The sequence below is a fragment of the Eucyclogobius newberryi genome, unplaced genomic scaffold, assembly GCF_026437365.1.
Source record: "Eucyclogobius newberryi isolate DKJ021-1_F unplaced genomic scaffold, fEucNew1.0.hap1 SCAF_1, whole genome shotgun sequence".
Taxonomy (NCBI): Eukaryota; Metazoa; Chordata; class Actinopteri; order Gobiiformes; family Gobiidae; genus Eucyclogobius; species Eucyclogobius newberryi.
In genome coordinates, this window is record NW_027315723.1 from 27,824,830 (window position 1) to 27,846,753 (window position 21,924).

The 21,924-nt window shown below is 43.3% G+C and overlaps 1 protein-coding gene and 1 pseudogene across 2 annotated transcripts in view; one reads left to right on the forward strand and one right to left on the reverse strand.

Annotated features, from left to right (window-relative positions):
* Nucleotides 1-21,924, reverse strand: part of LOC140357799 (disheveled-associated activator of morphogenesis 1-like) — a 53,108-nt gene that overhangs the window by 16,294 nt on the left and 14,890 nt on the right. For both annotated transcript variants that reach the window (XM_072442323.1, XM_072442315.1), the window contains exons 3-4: nt 6,142-6,395; nt 3,987-4,076 (exon numbers count right to left, since the gene is read on the reverse strand). In XM_072442323.1, the coding sequence (XP_072298424.1) occupies nt 3,987-4,076; nt 6,142-6,330 (279 nt within the window). In that variant the 5' untranslated portion in view covers nt 6,331-6,395. The remainder of the gene's footprint in view (nt 1-3,986; nt 4,077-6,141; nt 6,396-21,924) is intronic.
* Nucleotides 16,616-16,903, forward strand: LOC140363623 (SERPINE1 mRNA-binding protein 1 pseudogene; annotated as a pseudogene).

Here is a 21,924-nt window from a genome sequence, read left to right on the forward strand (position 1 = left end):
TCAGCAGTGTCCAGGCTACAGCTGTATCGTCCTTGACCTTTTAATGGACACTAGACCCTCCCTACATCAAACTGCTCCACATGAACAATACTCTATTACTGCATTTCTCTATCGCCTTGAGAGCACTTCAAATGAGGCCACACAAACTGGGCCACATTCATTTAGGATGCTGCATATTCTAAAACTCCAGGCTTAGTGAAAACCAGAGTTCAAACAAAATACAGAAACGACCAAAAAGCAGATAGGTACAGTTTGATGTACCGGTAGTTTGCATAGTTTTGTCGTAAACACACAAGAGTCCTGCAACTGACAGCATAATGTAATGTGACAGAAACCTCGGTCCTCTAAGGTGCAGCTGCAGTGGACTTTTGTTGGACCAGAACATCCGCTACAGCCAAACAAAGCCTGGAAAATGTCTGCCGGTGAAACATTGCTGGGGCCGAGGGAGCGGCTCAGCATCGGTTTAAACTCAAGCTGTTTTCACACAGAGACGGCTAGCAGCTGACGGCCCTTTTATCACGGACAGAACTCTAATGAAATATGACACTACCACAAAGCTGCAAACTGTATTATGGCTACAGAACGTTTTCATGGGACAGGTGCAGAACCCCAGACATGTGAACAATACTTCTACCTCAAGACTACAGGGGTTCTAGAGGAGCTAAACCAACACTGTAACACCACTGTCGGTGATCGCAATCTGTAACTTAAGTCCTAAAGCCTGCAATAGAGCTGCATATAACAACTAACCATGTAGAGATAGTATAAAACACACTTTAGAATATCACACTTAATCCATACCACAAAGGCACATTGTTTTTATTTACAATGTCAAAAAGTCCATTAGGGCCAATGGTGTATTTGATTTATTTGATGCATTAGTATTCTGGTTTTAAAGTGTTTTCTTAAACTGCTATATCACCATAGAGTGTTTCGTCATCATTTGTTTACTCAAAGTTGTATTTTAGTATTTATGTATGTAATCTTGTGTTTTCCTGCAACTGAGGCTGGAGGGCTCAGAAAAGTTCTGTTCTGTATTGTATTACATTACTTTGTCCAATCAGAGTACTGTATTCTGAATACCTAGAATACTTCCAGATTCAGTTGAATCATATCACAGTCTGATCAGATTAAAACTGTACCAGAATTCAGTTACTTTAAATTGGTATTCTGAATACCGATAGGTTAAGATACATGTATTCAGTTACTTCCCAACACTGCGCCAGAGTCAAGAGAAAGTAGTGTCCAAATCGCTCCGTGATTGAGTAAGTGATGGGAGGACGTTCAGACTCAGACACAGTAGAGAAGAGTTCTAAAATGGCACAAAAACATGGACAGGACAAGCCGATGAAATGTGACTATGAAGAGCTTATCAGTTCTGCAGTTTTGAGTAGGAAGTCAACAGAGCTGCTTCTACCGTGAAGCTGTTTTAGATCAATATGTCAGTTTACAATGAACAAAATGTAAAATGATGATCTATTTATGTTATAGTCCGATAGTAAGTACCTGGAAAAAAGCACAATACGTCTCCTTTAGTATCGAGCAGCTCAGTTACGTGTTGTGCCTCTCGCTTTTCACGGAGGGCTTTGATGAGGCCGTTAAGAGTCTTCTCGCAGTAATGTGGAAAATGAAGGTGATTGAAGTAAAGCGAACTGGCATGTTTGAGAACAGCAGAAAATGATGCTTCTGCAGTTTGTTGAATATGTCGGGGCCTGCTTGCGTCGGCACGTTTAACAGTGCAGCGTCTAAGGCCACATTTATGTAATCTTTGTTAACACATAATCAGGTTTACGGCCTTTACATGCGTGTATGTGTCCTCATAAAAGTTAGATAATGTCTCCGAGAGGAATTTATAAACATCTGTTTGGCAAAAATGCCAAAGCCTTTAATGCCAGTTCAGATGAATCCCCCTAAGTCAAGTCTAAGCATTTTATTAGGCCCGAGCGCCACAAGCTGGCGAGAGGCCTATTAATCTCGTAAGGCCGTGCGAAGCACGGCTGCGAAAGTGCGCACGAAACGCTCGCCCACTTCCAAACACTCACTAACGCACACCTTCACTCACGCACGCCCCGTGCATACTAATTAGTAGTAGGAAGATGGAACATTACCGTTGTAAACGGGCGAAGCCCGTGCAAAAGTGCGCACTAAACGAGCACTTTACATTGGGACAACCCCATATAAAGCACTCATTTGCCCTAAGTAGCTCACAAATACGTTCCCCATATCGTTTTCGCATCGGAATATTCCTCCTCCTCCTCCTCCTCCTCCTCCTCCTCCTCCTCCTCCTCCTCCTCCTCCTCCTCCTCCTCCTCCTCCTCCTCCTCCTCCTCCTCCTCCTCCTCCTCCTCCTCCTCCTCCTCCTCCTCCTCCTCCTCCTCCTCCTCCTCCTCCTCCTCCTCCTCCTCCTCCTCCTCCTCCTCCTCCTCCTCCTTCTTCTTCTTCTTCTTCTTCTTCTTCTTCTTCTTCTTCTTCTTCTTCTTCTTCTTCTTCTTCTTCTTCTTCTTCTTCTTCTTCTTCTTCTTCTTCTTCTTCTTCTTCTTCTTCTTCTTCTTCTTCTTCTTCTTCTTCTTCTTCTTCTTCTTCTTCTTCTTCTTCTTCTTCTTCTTCTTCTTCTTCTTCTTGACCAACCCCCCTATTTTTCACCCAGTGAACATTGACGAAAAGTCACAAAAAATTTGCACACCTCTAAAAATCGTGCCTCTCTACATTCTGGCTATTTCCTTTTTCTAAAATAAAAAAAATTGGTCGTAGAATCATGAAAATTGGCGCAGAGGTAGATGGTGACAAGTATTACAGCAACGCCGTCCGCCCAACCAAATGTCGGCCATATTGGTTCAAAAATGGCTAAGCATGACTCAGGAGTTTTTCCAAACGTCGTACTTTTACGAACTCCTCCCAGGGCGTTGGCTCTAAAAAGCTGAAATTTGGTGAAAATGGTACTGAGGAGTGGGACATCAAAAGTTATTCAAATTACATTGATACCTGTAACGGTCTCTGTGCGGCAAAGCCGCAAACTTTAGCTAGAATTTCAGAAATCTCCCAAATTTAACATTTCTGCCGTTTGCGCAGATAAAGTCCGAATTGCGTCAAATTAGAATCAGTTGTTAAACTCTTTGCCTTAAACCTACTTGAAGTGAAATAAATTAATTTGGCGCCACAGCGCCCCCTACAGATTTTATATGGAGGTTAAATGTTTAGTTTTGCGAAATTATATGAAATTTGACACACAACTCAATTTTAGCATCCCATCAAAAAAGTCAATGAGACCCATGTCATAATTGTTATGGCGTTGCCGTAGCGATGACCAAAACCTCCCACGTTATTCCAATGGGAAAATCGCCAGAACATGTTTACACTTTATACTTTCACAAACTCCTCCCAGGGCGTTAGCCCTATTACCTGAAATTTGGGGAGACTCATCTTCAGGGGTGGACCATCAAAAGTTATCCACATTTTATTCAAAAAGTCACGGTCTCTGTGCGGCAAAGCCGCACATTTTGCCAAGAATTCAAAATAAAATAGCTTTTTGATGGTAAAACAAAGGGGAGAAGATGTGACAGCGTCACAGATTCAGCAGTAGGCGTAATAAAAGGACGGCGGCGTGGCGAGGGCCGATCATTGCCGCTTGCGGCTTTAATTTAATGTTATTTCCTATATTTGTATTGTAAGTACTTTCAAATAGGTTGACTTTCATCCAATTCCAAAGTATATTAAAAGATTTCACGGCATTACAGGGTTTACACTTTGATTCTTCCTCTTCCACGCCGCCGCTACCTTCATCTGACATCAAAAGGCAGACTAAAATAATCATGCACATTCCTGAAATGTCCAGACAACCAGGTCGTGCCGGGGCGCGTTGTGAGCCGATAGACGTGACGATGTAGGGATCGGGGCAAATCAATGATAAACGGATCGGGGCAAGCTGGCGGTCATCTGATAGAGACGCTGTGGGGGCGGAGTTTGAGATGCTGAGATAAGACTCTTACCTTCTTTTTGCTACAGTAGATCTGCCATTTCTTCTCCGCGGGGAGTGCGAACATGGCCTCTCTGTGCTTCTCCGATAGGTCGAGCTCATCCTACAAAAGAAAATGTCATGTTAACAAAATGAGGGCTGAAAGTAGCGATCGCTGTGCTGATCGGCCAATCGCTGGGTTGTTAAGGGTTGTTAATAAGACCCGGACGAAGGTGAAGTGAGGTAGTATATCGATCTGAATAACTCTTTTCTCAGTCCATGGCACGTTTCACCGATTAATTGATTACTAAATAATTGTGAATAGTGGTGAATAATCAATGACCTTGCAGCCAAAGTCAAAATAGCAACAATGAAACGCATCTCTACCACATCAGTGAACTAGAATTCATTCTGCAATTCATGTGCAATTATTGTCGTGACACATATTCATGTGCAATCACTGTCGTGATCACATGCAATGGTATGTATTTATTTATTTTTATCTTTATTATTTTTCCCCTCCATCCCTTGTTGGGAAATGGGAGGTTTTGTCTATAGGAGTTTTTGTTTATAAGAGATCTTCTATTGAGAGTGTTTTTCAAACTTCCTATAAGTGATCTGTTCTTTTCTTCTGTATCTACCTCTGTCTCTACCTGCATTGCAACAATGAAATTTCCCCATGTGGGACTTATTTATCTTAAATATGAGTAAGACGTTTCTCAGACGGGGCACTCAATTTTTTGTCAAGATCTTGTATTGATGCGTAAGTCGGGGAGGGTTAAGTCTGGAATATGTTGATCAATCCCTGTGAGAAAAGAACCACTCTTTCACAATTATCAACCAATAAATCCTGGAATATAATTGTCATCTTGAAATTTGCCTGCGCTATCATGTAATTGAAAAAACTGTGAATAAAGTGGTCTCTGGTTATTATTCAGGTAGCTGACCTCATTCTTTGCCCACATAACGTTGTTGAACCTGCAGTAATTATCCAAGAGGAGGCTCATGCTTATTTGCTTAGTTAAATCCAGGTGGTGACATTTTTACCAGTCCTGGGGCAAAAGTATCTGGCCTGGATCTGGCACATCAGCAGCTCGTCTCATTGTGAACCCACTCGATGTCTCTTGGCTGATTTAACGGTGAGTAATGGCCCAAAGAAAAGGGCGTGGTCTATTTCCTCCACACGAGGTAACAACAAACATCTGGAACAAACATGCGTCACAGCAGAAAAACAGACACTGGGGAAAGGAGAAGCTGGATGAGTTTCTAAAGAATTTTTTTAAGATCATATATTTCTGTATGACGGTTGCATGGATATTCTATATATAATATTCAATAATATATCATGCTAGGCCTCAGCAGGTCCTAAACTTCCAATGTAATAGTGTTGTAATATTGGACACACCGTGACTAAACCAAAGCAGGAAGATGCCACAGAACAGAATTTACCACCTGTGCACACATTCCTGGTATTGCATGGTGTAAATGTAAAAAGACCTTCTCTTTAAGTTGACTTGTAGGTTTCTGGAAAGTCTTGCAAAAGTTCAAAGGTCAAGTTTAACTAGATGTAAGCGAGCAGATGTCCGCAACTTATACCATTGAGTCTTGTTTTCATTTTACACAGACAATCGCTGCAAAAGTAAAAGCACGCGGCTAGTTTCACTTGGTAAACAGATTAACTGAATGCCCCCTTGTCTTTGCACTCAACTTATTCAATTATGTCTTCATAAAGAGCAGGAGACAAAAACAAGCAATTAGCAGACGTTCGGGCCAAGACACGAGGCGTCCTTCAGTGTGCTCTATTCATGTGAAAAAATGCCATGCTTAGACAACTGTCAGCAGAGAGAGGGCAGGAGCAGAGGGGCAAATCTGAAGTGACAGAGGCATTTAGAGCTCCAGGAAATGCTCACTGTAGAAGAAGAGACTATTCAGAGACTTTTGTTACAGTAAACTGCCACCAGGACGTCCATGTTTGAGCTGCTTAAAGACTATGTAACTCTTTAAAGGACTGTTGTTTTCTGAAGGTTAAGTTCAGGAGTAGTTCTTTCATTTTCAATTAAAATCATTAAACTGAAATAGTTCTCAGTTCATTGGCCTAACCAGATAAAACAAAAACATTTCAGATTTCTGAAACTAGTACAAATAGTACACCGTGTTTCCTCACTCAGATTAAAGATAGTAAATCTTACCACCAGCTCGGAGAACATGCCGTCCAGCTCGTCGTAGCTGGGCATGGGCAGAGCAGGCTCCATGGCCTGCAGGGCGAAGTCTTCCCTTAGCCGGTAGGTGATCTCTGGATGGTCATTGCTGTTGAAGCAGCAGAAGATGAAGGAGAGGCCTCCTCGGCTCCCGCCGCCTCCTCGTTTGCGAGGAGCCATGGTTCAGGCGAGTGGCCTGCTCCGCTCTGCTCCTGGGCCTCTGCGGCTCGCCTCGTCAGAGAGATCTGAAAGTGAAACGGTCTGTCAAACACAAGGACCTCAGGACATTGGGTGAAAATGTTACTTATTTGCAGCAACAGTTTTCCAAGCTCAGAAGAAACCTTTGGCCTGGAAAAGGGTAATGACAGAGTCATAATATTTGAAGGCAAAGTACAATGAGCTCCATTAGAGCAGGAGAGCTCTGAAAGATCTAATTATGTACTTTATACAATAGGGCTCTGTGAGAGCGAAATGGAAACTATCATTTTCAAGATTGGTGTACTACGCCCCATTCATGTGCCCTTCCTCTTCACATCGAACCGTCATAATGAGTGATGGTGTGGAAGGGATTACAATGAAAAGCGTGGGAGGGGATTGTACTGGACATGTTAGTGGGAGTCTAACACATCAGTAATATTTTCAAACTATGGTCCCAGCTTCAGTCAGGATTAAACTGCACCTCAATCAGGTATTTAACCAATGTGCAGAACGCTCCTCAGCTGCGCTCACTGCCTCCACATGATATCAATCCATCACATTCATCAGCTGTCAGAGGACCAGCATCGCAGAGCGGCTCAGTCAAACTGCTGTGAACCCAACGTTTTACATCCGACAGTGTAGATCAGGGGTCACTAATAAACTTTCACCGAGGTCCGGGATTTCAAGTCGTCTCTTTTATATTGTAAAATCATAAATAACCAAACAAGCATCATTCCAAATACATATATCGGGCTAATTAGATTAAGCTGCTCAGTTATGGCCAAGGTCAAGGAAATTGAACTAAAAATAAACATAGACACCACAAAAGATGGATAGAACTTGTAGTACAGTAGTGCAGAATGTAGTATTTTGAGCAACCAAAGAGCAGTCGTATCCATATTGAAAATATTGCTGATATTTGGCACATATTTTCAAGTCTCTGTATGCCCATGTGTCATTCCCAGTTTGTCCTCAGTGCACAATCGTAGAAGATAAAAATATGCCTGTATGTTTACACAATCATGCAATACATTATTTTCCCACATAAATACACGTTTTTAAACTCACATTACATCAGTATCTGTAAATATCATTGCTTGGCCATGGCGGCAAGACAAATATTGAATCTGTTCCTCAAAAGAATCTATATTGGACCATCTTTATGTTGGTGACCAGCGACCTGCCCACAACAAACCACTGCTCTGAGGACCTTTCCCAGAGTCTGAGGCTTTGGTCGGACACAGCTTCAAAACACTAAATTTAACCAAGTCACTGAAGTTTCACCGTGGACCGTTTAGCTTCAGTCGACCGAGGACACGAGAGCAGCTCGGAGACACGGAGGCCGGTTTAGTGGCAAAACATAGACATAAACCGTCACTATCTTAATTTAGGTTTGGTTTTCCTGTCTGGAAGCAACTATTTTTCTTAACACCAAACTTTTCTATTATTATTTCATTTATACAAGTCTCTGGTTGTTTCTAAGGCAACAAAACACAGTCGTTTCTCTATAAATATAAGCTTTACAAAACAGCTTAAACAAGTAGAAAGAAGAGTTTGTTTCCCCCATATAAAAATAGTTCCTAACAAATGTGGCTGCTAGCCTCATCACGCACATGGGCGCCATTTATTCAAGCTGGCTCTTCTGCGTACAACCAGGTCCATTGTTAAACATGACCAAAGGGAGTCATTTATTATGACCGCAGCATGTATATCAAACAGAGTGAAAGTGTGTAGCAGTGATCTATGTCCTCCACACGACGCCCGGGGTCAAGCGGCCGCACATGGGACACACACTGCGCCCCCTCACGCTCTCCCTCTCTCTCCAACACGGTTTTGTGGTGTATTTATTTTGACACATCCTCGACTTTTCCAAACAGACTACCAGGCCGTCGGAGCAGCTGCGTGGCTTCACACACACCGTCTATTCCAGCATGAAGCGAAGGGGCATTTGGAGCACTCTGTGACCATATTAGTCCAGTCAGATGCCGCTTTTTCCATTCACTATTTTACTAGAGCTTCAGTGTTGTAAACTTTGTGTAAATCAAATCAAGAAGAGGAGAGGATTTGGGTTTTTAAAAAAAGACAAAACAAGTGCCATAGCTTAAGGCACAATGTTTGGGAAGAATGTGACATGTAATTGCCATTTACAGTGCAATCGAGGTATTTGAAGATTCACAGAGTGGGTTCAAGTGGATCAAAGCAGAAATGCGATAGTACATATTTGTCTACTTCTGTGTCAGCGCAGAAGGCAAAGGTCCACTGTGTGATTGTGGAGCACCAAAGACTCACAGCTACTGGAAAATGAATCTGTGAACTGTGATGAGAGGAAGTAAAGGTGCATCATAACTTGGTCTGTCACCTGCTCGTCTCCACAGTCAGCAATTATTTCTATTGTCCAGACCTTTTAAATACATTTTCAATCAAACAAAGGTTGAAGTATGGTGAAGGCTTGTAGATAAGAGAATATTTACGGATAAATTGTATAATTGAAGAAAATCGGATACATACAGAACAGATTTTGACTGATCATATAATGGAAAAACTGCCGACATTGGGTTCGATAAAAAAGTATTCTGCAGTAGTACGTCGCACATTGTTGGCTGTGAGTAATTGTTAAGTGTCGCAGTGTGGCATTAGCCCCGGAGGTTGTCTGTCAGGCGGTCAGGGCCTGTCGGGACAAGAGGACATTCCTGTCATTTCCAGGTGAGTTGTGACCCCGCATCGCCTCACCTGCTCCTTCATTCACACTAACCGCTCCCCTCTGTCCAAACAAAAAAACGTTTAACGAATGATCAGCGACTCGTGGAGGGTCCAGGACAATGATGTATTCCAGTGCTGAAGCATTCAACCTGACTTTTGGCCCCTAACGGAGAAACTAGTTCAACACATTCCTTTGTCCAGCTTGAGCTCGTCACGTCCAAAACTCAAAACAAACACTTTGCTCTTTGTCTCGACAGATCTGTAACCTCACATTGCCTTGTTGTTTTCTTGACCACGAGGTTTGAATAGTGACCTGGCCAGAATCCAGACAGTAAAAAGACTCCAGTGTTTGGAAAATGGGAGTGTATCGTGGTGCCTACCGAAGACCTCTCCATAAAGTCAGTACTGTCGACTAGACAGAAAGCAGAAGGGTGCAAAAAGGGACGAGGATAACAAAGATACTGTTAATGCTATGGAAACGCGCAAATGTGGACGACTGACAACATTTAGGCAGGGCAAGTCCGGTTTCTAGTCCCGGCTCTAGTCCCGGCTCCAGTCCCGGCTCCAGTCCCGGCTCCAGTCCCGGCTCCAGTCCCGGCTCCAGTCCCGGTTCCAGACCCGGTTGTAGTCTTGTTTCTAGTACCATTTCTAGTCCCATTTCTAGTCCCGGTTCTAGTCCCGGTTCTAGTCCCGGTTCCAGTCCCGGTTGTACGACTGACGACATTTAGGCTGGGCAAGTCCGGTTTCTAGTCCCGCCACTAGTCCCGATTCTAGTGTTGGTTATAGTCCCAGTTCTAGTCCCAGTTCTAGCCCAGGCTCTAGTCCCGGCTCCAGTCCCGGTTCCAGTCCCGGTTCCAGTCCCGGGTTCTAGTCCCGGTTCCAGTCCCGGTTGTACGACTGACGACATTTAGGCAGGGCAAGTCCGGTTTCTAGTCCCGGCGCTTGTCTCGGCGCTAGTCCCGGTTCTAGTCCCGGCTCTAGTCCCGCCTCTAGTCCCGATTCTAGTGTTGGTTATAGTCCCAGTTCTAGTCCCAGTTCTAGCCCCGGCTCTAGTCCCGGTTCCAGTCCCGGTTCCAGTCCCGGTTCCAGTCCCGGTTGTAGTCTTGTTTCTAGTCCCATTTCCAGTCCCATTTCTAGTCCCGGTTCTAGTCCCGGTTCTAGTCCCGGTTCTAGTCCCGGTTCCAGTCCCGGTTGTACGACTGACGACATTTAGGCAGGGCAAGTCCGGTTTCTAGTCCCGGCGCTAGTCTCGGCGCTAGTCCCGCCTCTAGTCCCGATTCTAGTGTTGGTTATAGTCCCAGTTCTAGTCCCAGTTCTAGTCCCAGTTCTAGTCCCAGTTCTAGTCCCAGTTCTAGCCCTGTTTCTAGTCCCGCTTCTAGTCTCATTTCTAGTCCTATTTCTAGTCCCGGCTTTAGTCCCGGCTCTAGTCCCGGTTCAAGTCCTGGTTCAAGTCCCGTTTCTAGTACCATTTCTAGTCCCGGCTCTAGTCCCAGTACTAGTCCCAGTACTAGTCCCGGTTGTAGTGTTGGCTCTAGTCTTGTTTCTAGTCCCGGTTCTAGTTCTGTTTCTAGTCCTGGTTTAGTACAAGTATGAGATTAGATCCAGACTAATGAAGGACTTGGAGGAGTATAAACTATCCCACAGATGATAGAAACATGACTCAAACTGAAATAATGTCCCTTATGGGAACGCCAGCATAACAACTGAAAGAATGAAGTAAATTGTTTAGGTTTTCTTGAACACTTCACAGGTTTTACTGTTACATGACTGCCATTACAATGAAGTACAAGTGCAGTGCTTTGAACAATGGCAGCAGAGTGAGACACGGAGCTAACACTAATAGTTAAAGGTGTGTTATGGAGCAGAGCTGGACAGAACCCAGTGGACAGCAGAGCATTAGAAACAGATGTGAGAAAGAACAGCAGCTGGAGCTTCTCAGCACTTTCATTTGAACGTTTCTGTTGCAGCCAGAGTAATAATGCACTAATGTAGAGAGACACGGCTAATGCACAGCCAAAGTAAATGGCCTTTACCAGTGAATCAGTCCATCACAGCACTTTGAGCTGAAGGTTTAAAGTCTCATCTTGAATTACTTCACAGTGAGTAATACCACATTATAACAATTTTGGCCATGTCCAGTGCTTTTGTAATTAAGGATTAGGAAAAAGTATATTTGGTATCTTACGTTCTGATCATTTAAATGTACCGTAAATTAATTTTGGAAATTGTTTTAGGTAAAAAAACAACAACAAGACATTCGTCGTGCTAAAATAGTTGATGTAACACAGTGATCCAAACTGGTGGAGAGTTCCAGCTGTGTAATGGTCGAATGGGGGCATTTGGCGAACATAAGTTTTAATAATCTTCTTTTCTGGTTTAGGATTTAGGATGGATCAGACTTGTGATTTGATGCCCGTCACCATAACATCTCTTTAGCCTTATAAAACACATACAGTGGTCATTTACACGGGTGAATCTGAGAGTGGGTGAATGTAGAGCATGTGACATTAACAACACTGCGGCTGTGGGCGAGCGCTCTGCCCTGGGCTGCTCTCTGCACAAGAGGCTTATGGAAACCCTGGTGCACTTGGTCATTTATTTTGGATCAATTTGGACAGCTGCAAATAAAGGCCTCAGAGTCCCGCAGAGAAGGCCAGCGGTCATCCTTTCAACAATGGCTCCAGCGGAAAATCAATCAGCACCTCGTATTTGGACAAAACACTGGTCCAACCTGTGAAATCTGCTTTGAGGGAGAAGAATTTGACCAAAACAATAATATTTTTCAACTGCGATATTGACAAAAATCTACATTTTGGATTATCCTGATAATAATTTTATATTTTTTGCGCTAAAATGTGCCTGTAAACGTCATGCACAATGCCATGAATGGTCTGTAACATTATATAGAATTTGGCATCTTTAAAACAACATCTTTAATATATTTGATTAGGGCTGTAGAACTTTAGTCATTTCATCATTTAGACAATTAATCAATCAATGACAACGTATATATTGGTTGACTAATTGTTGGGGATATTTTAAAGGCTCTATATTCACAACAACAGAAGACACAGAGTTAGTGATCTTGAAATTTGGTAGAAAATTGTGAATTTAATCTACTTTATTGGTGATAAATAACGTTTTTCTTCTGTTTAAATATGTGCAATTGCATAATCGCCAGTGATCATGTGGTCTTCTCAGTGTACTTTGGGTTCTAACTTCTAATACATGTTCATCACATGTCAATACCAGATATAAATGGAAAAATAACTTAAATAACAGAAACAGGGAGGTGCGCAGCTGCAGCTCATAACATGTGCCGTAATAAGTGATCATTGAGCAGCTCTAGATTGACTACCCACTTCAGACATAAATCATGATTATCGACTCATTGTTTACTCCTTACAGACGGTGGGCGCGGCGTGCGGGGCTGAATGGAGCTGCTCAGCTGGACATCACACACTCCACTCCCTCGGCTCATTAGTTAATGGCACACTGTCCATAATAATGACCCGGACACAGAAGGGAGTGGCCATGGTAGAACAGCTGACGATTGACTTAAAATGAGACAAAAATCAATCGCTTTTTGGACAAACAGGAAGTCGGCTAAACCATCTTAATCTGAAAGTGGTCGATCCACTCTGGCCCGATACTCGCTTTGGTGTAAGTTACAGCTGTGTGTGCCGGGATACGACAAAGCCACTGCCTCAAGAGTGATGCAGTCACACGGCCTGGGGACTAGTGATCAACTGGTTCATGTTACAGGATTAGACATGAGCGACTGAGAAAGAGAGGACAGAGAAAGAGACGCAGAGAGAACGAGAAGAGGCACAAAGCAAGCGTTTCTTCCTGCGACTCACATTTGATGAATAATGGACAAAAAGCACAACAGTGTGGTAAAATAGTTTAAGGTGGACGGATTATGCAAATATCAATATATTGTGAATGCTGATTTGACGTAAGCAAGCTTTGCATATCAACTTCACATTTGTGGGTCATTTTAAAGTTTTGTCTGATATTCAAATCTAACCAAATACAATCAGAGACAAGTTGTCACACATTTCTGTTGGATGGACAGAATATGAATGGATATTGTTTTTGGATACTGCAAAAACGAGAGCTAATGATGATATTATTAAATTGGTAGAGGAGACTGAAGTGAAAAGTAGGTAAGTGCAAGATCAATTGCAATCGAATCGAAGTTGCAATTTGAATGGACAAACAAAATACTAATTTCTATTCATTCTAATTCTGCACTGCCCTGTTTCAGTCTTTTTGCAAATGAATCGCAAATCTAATCGCAATTCTTGTCCGGAGATTGGTATTAAATCATTGTGCTTTTTCCTTAGTATCAATGTTTAATTTTAACTTCTCATACTGTGAAAACGCTTGTGAATTGTAAGCAAGAGTACTTTTTGTGTATTACTGTGCTTGCCCCGGTTGTATTGAGAGCTAGAGAGCTATTACAGGCAGTGCTAAAAATATTACTGACAGACGCATCTCACTGGTGCACAAAAGTAATCTAATAGTCTGCACATCCTTCCTCATTACGCCGCTCGTGGTCTTCACAGGTTTCATCTGGAGACGGTATCTAAAGCCTTCCTCTGTGATGACGATGATTAGTGAGGAGCTGCGGCCACATCTGTTTGCTGCGGGTGACTTAGTAATCAGGTTTAACCATCGCCACATCCAGACGCACAGGCAGAGCGAGTGCAGAGGCGCAGACTGTGACGGACACAACATAATAAGGCCGAACGATAAGATCTGATCACAGGCTAAAGCAGCGAGAAGATAATGAAGCCCTCCGGTCATGAGGTCAACGTCAGAGGTGGCACTGAGACCAAAGAAGTGACAGGAGCCAATAGGGCCACACCATCTGGGAAGAATATCTCATTTTTCCTGACAAGAATTGCGATTAGATTTGCAATATTTATGTTTTAATGATGTGATTCTGTTCACATTCAAACTCAAATTGACAAAAAGACTGACTATGAACTGACAAAGTATGAAAAGACTTGTATTTGTATTTCAGAGCATGTTTGTACAGATATAAATTATAGATAGCAGGTTTTATGCAGAATTAGACTGGATACTTTATTGTTTGTGGAGGAAATTATGACTCATTTGTTATTGGCTCGAGCCATTCCATGGAATAGAATACGACGAGACATTGTTTACGCCTGGTTTCTTTTTATCATTAGGCTGAGCTGTTTGCCGTAACCTGACCGACGCGGTATAAAACTAGCCGGCTGGGGGGGAAAAAATCAACATTTTGTCAAAATGACGCCAAATTCTTTTATTTTTCTAATATTTCGCCGACTTACCGACCGTTCTTTTCAAAAGCACCGTGTTGAATAATTTTATAGCGCAGGTCAACTTATCTTTCATCCCAAGGGACAAATGACGTGTTACAGGACATATATACGATAACATTTTCAGTCCTTCATATACTTCTGTATTGAACAGACCATGTAGGAATGACACTTTAATTTTGTTGGTAAGCTTCTCTCTGTCCACTGGACTTACCGCAGCTCATGTCGTTCTGCGTCATGGTGTCGCTTCATATTAAATTTGACCTGCGCTTTGCATTCTGGGACAGAAATACACCCAGCAGTGTAATCACAACAAACATGGCGGCGCTCTTGACCCGGCATGTTCGGCATGTTCCCCCCGCTCGCCTTCGCTACCAAAATAAAGGATAATGGCATACAAAAGGTCGATTGAAATATCTTAAAATCGGGAGATTTAGTAATCTTTTTTTTTGGCTACCATGGTCATTCTGCCACAACTCTGGCATTTTTGACCCCCTGAACATCGATGAAAAGTCACACATGGGGACATAGACGTGATCGGCTCGGGCCGAACTCGAATAAAATGAAGCTTGCAAGAACGCCCGTTGCCTAGTTCAAAAAAGAAAAAACATGAAACGCTTAATCTTTGGCCTAGGCACATGAAACTTGGAAGATTGATAGAGCTACCTTTGACAAGTAAAACACACCTGGCAGCGTCACTCTATGATAAACAGGAAGTCAGCCATGTTGAAGCTAAGTGGATTTTTTCTTTGATGTTCGGTGCTTCCACCGTACAGCTTTATTCTTTAGGCTTCATTCGTTAGGCTTTGATATTTCCACTGATGTCATTGCTTGGCAGCCGTGCATCTACTAGACTGGGCGAGGACAGGAGACCGCCCCCACCTCCAGTTCTTCACTCTGATTACTCTTGATTCCCCAAAAGTAGTCCCCCGTCACTCCGACTCCTATTCCTCCTATTTTCTATTTCTGCCCAATCAAGCTCTTCTGTTCCAAGGAATCTTCCTGTACAAAATCTTCTCTATCCACAGCCAAGGTATTCACAGTCATTTTGGAACCAGGACTTCAAGACCGACCTGCGCTTCCAGAGCGCCGCCATCAGGGCTCTGCAGGAGGCCAGCGAGGCCTACCTGGTGGGTCTGTTCGAGGACACCAACCTGTGTGCCATCCACGCCAAGCGTGTGACCATCATGCTCAAAGACATCCAGCTGGCCCGCCGCATCCGTGGAGAGCGCGCTTAAATGTTTCCTCTTCCACCCAATATAAGGGGAGAAACGAGAAAAATGAAGTCTGAAGAATAAAGTCTGGCGGTAATGCAACACTTGGATGCCAACCGCCATAAAACAACAACAACAACAACAACAACAACAACACTTGGGACCTCCACACTTGGAACCTCCACACTTGGAACCTCCACACTTGGAACCTCCACACTTGGAACCTCCACACTTGGAACCTCCACACTTGGAACCTCCACACTTGGAACCTCCACACTTGGAACCTCCACACTTCTTGGGAGCCACGCTGGCTTCCCTCACTTCACTCTGGTTGTGAGCAGCGCTGGCTTCGCTTACTGTATTTACTTTAACCTCGTTACTTGATACTTTCTTGACTGCATCTGCATAGAATATACCTTGAGAGACCCTAATTTTCTGCACCACAGCAGCTCTTTTGATAAACTTGCTGGGTTACTTTCAACCGCCTAGCGTCCACTTCCTTAGCTCCAGCTAAATCTTTCCTTACGTCATCCACAGTCACCGTCGTAAGAACGCCTGTGAAAACTCCTCTGACTGGGTTTCTTTCAGCGTCCGAAACAAGAATGTTCTTTCCATCCTGACTTTTACTCCCAATTGCTTTCCTTTGCACATAACCAGCAGCGAGCCATCCCTAAGGACTCTCGCAGGCCTGATCTCTCCCACCGCCTTATATAAGATATTCCTTTATTGTCCCACATGGGGAAATTTCATTGGTGCAACGCAGGAAGATACAGAGGTAGATACAGAAGAAAAGAACAGATCACTTATAGGAAGTTTGAAAAACACTTTCAGTAGACGATCTCCTATAAAAAAAAAACTCCCATGGACAAATAAATAAATACATAAATACACAAATACCATTGCATGTGATCACGACAGTAATTGCACATGAATATGTGTCACGACGGCACATAGATTATATAGACTCTTTGTCAATGCCAACCGCCATAAAGAAGAAGAAGCATGCTCGCCATAATGCACCAAAGAAGAAGAAGAAGAAGCATGCCCGGACACCTGCAAGAAGGCTTCGGCTGCGTTGTGACCAACCGGTTCGACCAGCTATTGGACCATGAGACCGATCCGTATGAGATCCTGAAGGCGGCGGAAAACAAGAAGAAGGAGGCGGCCGCTGCTGGTTCAACCAACACCGCGGCTCAAGCCGCTAAGCAGCCGGAGAAGGAGTCTCAGAAGGACCGGAAAACCCTGCTGCTAGACAAGAAGGACGAGTCCCAGCCACCTGTTCCACTGAAGAAAGAAGAGGTCAGCTACCTGGCTGTTGGTGTCCTCTAGCTCGTCCGAGGGTTCTGGAAGCTGCTGTTGATGTTATTGTTGTTGTTGTTTTTTTATGGCAGTTGGCATCCAAGAGTTGCATTACTGCCAGACTTTATTCTTCAGACTTTGTCGTGTTCTTTAGAATTCTCCTTCCATTACTTTGGTGTTTCAAAGCCCATGAGAAGCAGAATGAAGCTGAGAATGAAGCATGAGAAGCAGGATGAAGCCGCTATTATCGAGGATGAGGTGATCATAAAGCTTGCACCGGATAATGCGTCCTTTAAGGAGTGGAATCCGTTGACTAGATGCCGGAGGTATTGGAGGAGGGGAATAAATATACTTTAGACTTTATTCTTTAGGCTTTATTCTTTAGACTATTCTTTATTCTTTAGGCTTTATTCTTTATTCTTTAGGCTTTATTCTTTAGGCTTTATTCTTTAGGCTTTATTCTTTAGGCTTTATTCTTTAGGCTTTATTCTTTATTCTTTTGGCTTTATTCTTTTGGCTTTGGCTTTATTCTTTTGTTATTTTGGCTTTATTCTTTTACTCTTTTGGCTTTACTCTTTTGGCTTTACTCTTTTGGCTTTACTCTTTTGGCTTTACTCTTTTGGCTTTACTCTTTTGGCTTTACTCTTTTGGCTTTACTCTTTTGGCTTTACTCTTTTGGCTTTACTCTTTTGGCTTTACTCTTTTGGCTTTACTCTTTTGGCTTTACTCTTTTGGCTTTACTCTTTTGGCTTTACTCTTTAGGCTTTACTCTTTAGGCTTTACTCTTTAGGCTTTACTCTTTAGGCTTTACTCTTTAGGCTTTATTCTTTAGGCTTTTGGCTTTATTCTTTTCCTCTTTTGGCTTTACTCTTTTGGCTTTACTCTTTTGGCTTTACTCTTTTGGCTTTACTCTTTTGGCTTTACTCTTAAGGCTTTACTCTTAAGGCTTTACTCTTAAGGCTTTACTCTTAAGGCTTTACTCTTAAGGCTTTACTCTTAAGGCTTTACTCTTAAGGCTTTACTCTTAAGGCTTTACTCTTAAGGCTTTACTCTTAAGGCTTTACTCTTTAGGCTTTACTCTTTAGGCTTTACTCTTTAGGCTTTACTCTTTAGGCTTACTCTTTAGACTTTACTCTTTAGACTTTACTCTTTAGGCTTTACTCTTTAGGCTTTACTCTTTAGGCTTTAGGCTTTACTCTTTAGACTTTACTCTTTAGGCTTTACTCTTTAGGCTTTAGGCTTTACTCTTTAGGCTTTACTCTTTAGGCTTTACTCTTTAGGCTTTACTCTTTAGGCTTTACTCTTTAGGCTTTACTCTTTAGGCTTTACTCTTTAGGCTTTATTCTTTCTGCCACAACTCTGGTATTTTTGACCCCCTGACCATTGATGAAAAGTCCCGGGTCACAGAGGCTCTCTCTTTCTCCCTGCTCAGGTCTGCGTTCAGCACAATCTTGCATTTTGTCAGGACAAACAATTATTTGAATCGCAAACTATGCAATCATCAACGGTGAATTACTGAGCGTCGTTTGGTATGACACAAAATGCTGCAGAAAACATGGTCGCGCGGGAAGGCGGTCACACGGGTGGCAAGAGCCATCATTGCTGCTAGCGCGGCTTTAATTTGATAATTGTGTCCATTCAAATTGTGCTTTCGATTAGATTGCAATTAATCTTGCAGCCCAAGGAGCTAAGCCTACTGTGGGTCAGTGAAAGTTGTTGTTGTTGTTGTTGTTGTTTTATGGCGGTTGGCATCCGAGTGTTGCATTACCGGCAGACTTTATTCCTCAGACGTTTCGTAGTCCTCAGACTCTGTCGTAGTCCGTAAAAGTACTCCTCCCATTGCTTTGGTGTTACAAAGCCCATGAGGTCATGATATGTCTTTGTGACTAGAATAGTTGTTGTTGTATCAGAGACCAACCGGCTTTATTCCAGGGAGACTCTTCTTCATCTTCCTCTCCTTCTTTGACGTTCGGTGCTTCCACCGTACAGCTTTATTCTTTAGGCTTCATTCTATAGGCTTTAATATTTCCACTGATGTCGCTGCTTGGTAGCCGTGCGTCTACGAGACTGGACGAGGACAGGAGACCACCCCCACCCCCATCTCGTCACTCTGATCACCCGGACTCCCCAAAAGCAGACCCCCATCACTCCGACTCCCATTTAGCGCCTTTAGCCTGTTTTCTATATCTGCCCAATCAAGCTCCTTTGTTCCAAGGAATCTCCCTGCAGCTTTAGCAATGATCCTGATCCTTTCAGTTCTGCTTTGAGTCTGAGCAGCACAGTTTACAACATCCACCATAAAGAGTACAAAATCCTCTCTATCCACAACCAGGGTATTCTCATTAATTCTGGAACCTGCACACTTGGGACCTCCACTCTTGAAACCTTCACACTTCTTGGGAGCCACGCTGGCCTTTCTCATTTCGCCCTGGCTGGGAGCAGCGCTGGCTCCTCTCTCTGTATTTACTCTAAACTCATTACTTGAAACTTTCTCGACTGCATCTGCATAGGATATACCTTGAGAGACCTTTATTTTATGCACCTCAGCAGCTCTTTTGCTAAACCCGCATCCCCCGTAGGCAGAGCTATGTTCTTCCCCACAGTTACAGCACTTCAGTTTTGCTCCCACGTCACACTTCCCATACTCGTGATCTCCTGCACATTTACCACATCTTTGCCTCCCTCTACAGACCGCTGCAATATGCCCAAAGCGCTGGCACTTAAAGCAACGCAGGGGCGGTGGAACATATGGCCTAACGTCATGGCACATGAACCCAATGAACACCTTACTAGGCAGGCACCTCCCTTCAAGTGTTACCATTACCGACAAGTTGTCACATCTTACCCCAGACCGGGTCACCTTCAACCGCCTAGCGTCCACCACCTTAGCTCCAGTCAAATTCTCCTTAACTTCATCCACAGACGTCGCCGTAGGGACACCTACGATAACTCCTCTGACCGTGTTTCTTTCAGCATCAGACACAAGAATGTCCTTTCCACCCAGACGTTTAGTTCCAATCGCCTTCCGTTGCTGAGCCGCATCCTTGCACACGACCAGCAGCGAGCCATCTCTAAGGACACTCGCACTCTTGATCACTCCCACAGCTACAGTTAGGCTCTTTGACAATGCCACTGAATTCCACTCCTTAAAGGATGCACTATCCTGTGCAAGCTTTATGATCACCTTACAGTCTCTGCTCTCACCCCGGATATCAATAGCTTCAGCCTCATCCTGCTGCTCATTCCCAGAACCCTCGGACGAGCTAAGGGACTTTTTACGTTTCCGGGCACGTGCAGGCAGAAAAGGCTGCTCCTCCACGCCGTCCAGAACGTCTTCGACCACCGATCCACTCTCCTCCATCTCCCGTCTCTCCAGACCGGAGACTAGCTCTTCTTCTTCTTCTTCTTCTTCTTTGGTGTTTTATCGTAGTCCTGGTTCTTCCAGTTATCTTTGGAAGTACAAAGCCCAAGAGGTCATGGGACGTCTTTGTCGTTTTATCCTTTAGAAGTCCTTCTTCCATCACTTTGGTGTTTCTAGGCCCATGAAGTCAAAGCGCGTTAGAACATCCTCTTGCTCCTCATCCTCGGCTCAGTCTCCAACACCCCCCACCTCTATAAACATTTACCCAGCCCTGTGCTACATAAGTAAGCAACCACAGCCCGACACAAACCCCGTGACTGAATCGCCAGAACGCTCCGCAGATTGAACTCCCGCCCATCATTCCGAAACCACAAGGCCAACCCGGCCCTCTCTCCATCATAAGCCTCACAGCAAATCAGCACATGCTCGACAGTCTCAGTGAAAGTGAAAAGTCCTGGGTATATTGTTTCTCATTAATAGAGGAGACTGTGGTGCCCCTCCCATAATCTACTTTTTGTCCCCACAGTCTAAAAACAAGCCGACGTATCTAAAGTAAAATTGGTTATACATACTGTACATTATGCTTATAGTATTGCCATGTTAATCACAAGATCAACTCTGGTTTGATGAAAAACTATACCTTTTCCCCCCGTTTGTATCTGCTTTTGCCATATCATTCTCTCTTGTGTTCTCTCTTGTCCAATAATGTCACACTAAAGTGTTTTGGGGGCGAGCCAGAACCCTCTAGAAGCTAGTACCTCTCACAGCCCCCTTCGGACCCCTCAAACTGGGTGGTACGGTTCATTTTGTGCTGAGGAAACACCATGGACCATATCCCTCCAATAGAAACGTGGCTATAGACATACAGAGGTAACTATTACAGTATATACTCTAAATGTGTATTAGTATTCAATCAAATTATCAAAATATGGATCACTTGTGCCTCCACAGTCTCATTACAAACCTGTGGGAAACACTGATATGTGTAGCAATTACTAAGATAAGATAAGATAAGATATTCCTTTATTGTCCCACATGGGGAAATTTCATTTGTGCAACGCAGGTAGATACAGAGGTAGATACAGAAGAACAGATCACTTATAGGAAGTCTGAAAAACACTCCCAGCAGAAGATCTCCTATAAATAAATAAAAACTCCCATAGACAAATAAATAAATAAATAAATACATAAATACCATTGCATGTGATCACGACAGTAATTGCACATGAATATGTGTCACGACAGCACATAGCTTGCACATGAATTTCACAGTAATTGCACAGTAATTGCACATGAATTCCAACAGCAATTGCACATATGACAGAATTGCACATCAGTATTAGGTTAGGTCAGTATTGCGGGTGTTCAGTTATAAAGTCTGACAGCAGCAGGAAGGAAAGACCTACGGAACCTTTCCTTCACACAGCGAGGGTGGATCAGTCTCTCACTGAAGCTGCTCTCCAGAGCGGAGAGAGACTTTATAAAACTAAATGTGAAATACATAAATTATAGAAAAGAAAACATATATTTTTATGTAATAATGTCTTCTGTGGCACAATCAGAAACCGAATGAATATTAAATGAAAAAAAAGGAAGATAAAAGTCCTGGTAATTTAAAACATCTACCTGGTTTGAATCCTAGTGCAAGTCCCGATTCGAGTCCTGATTCGAGTCCAGAGTCGAGTCCAGA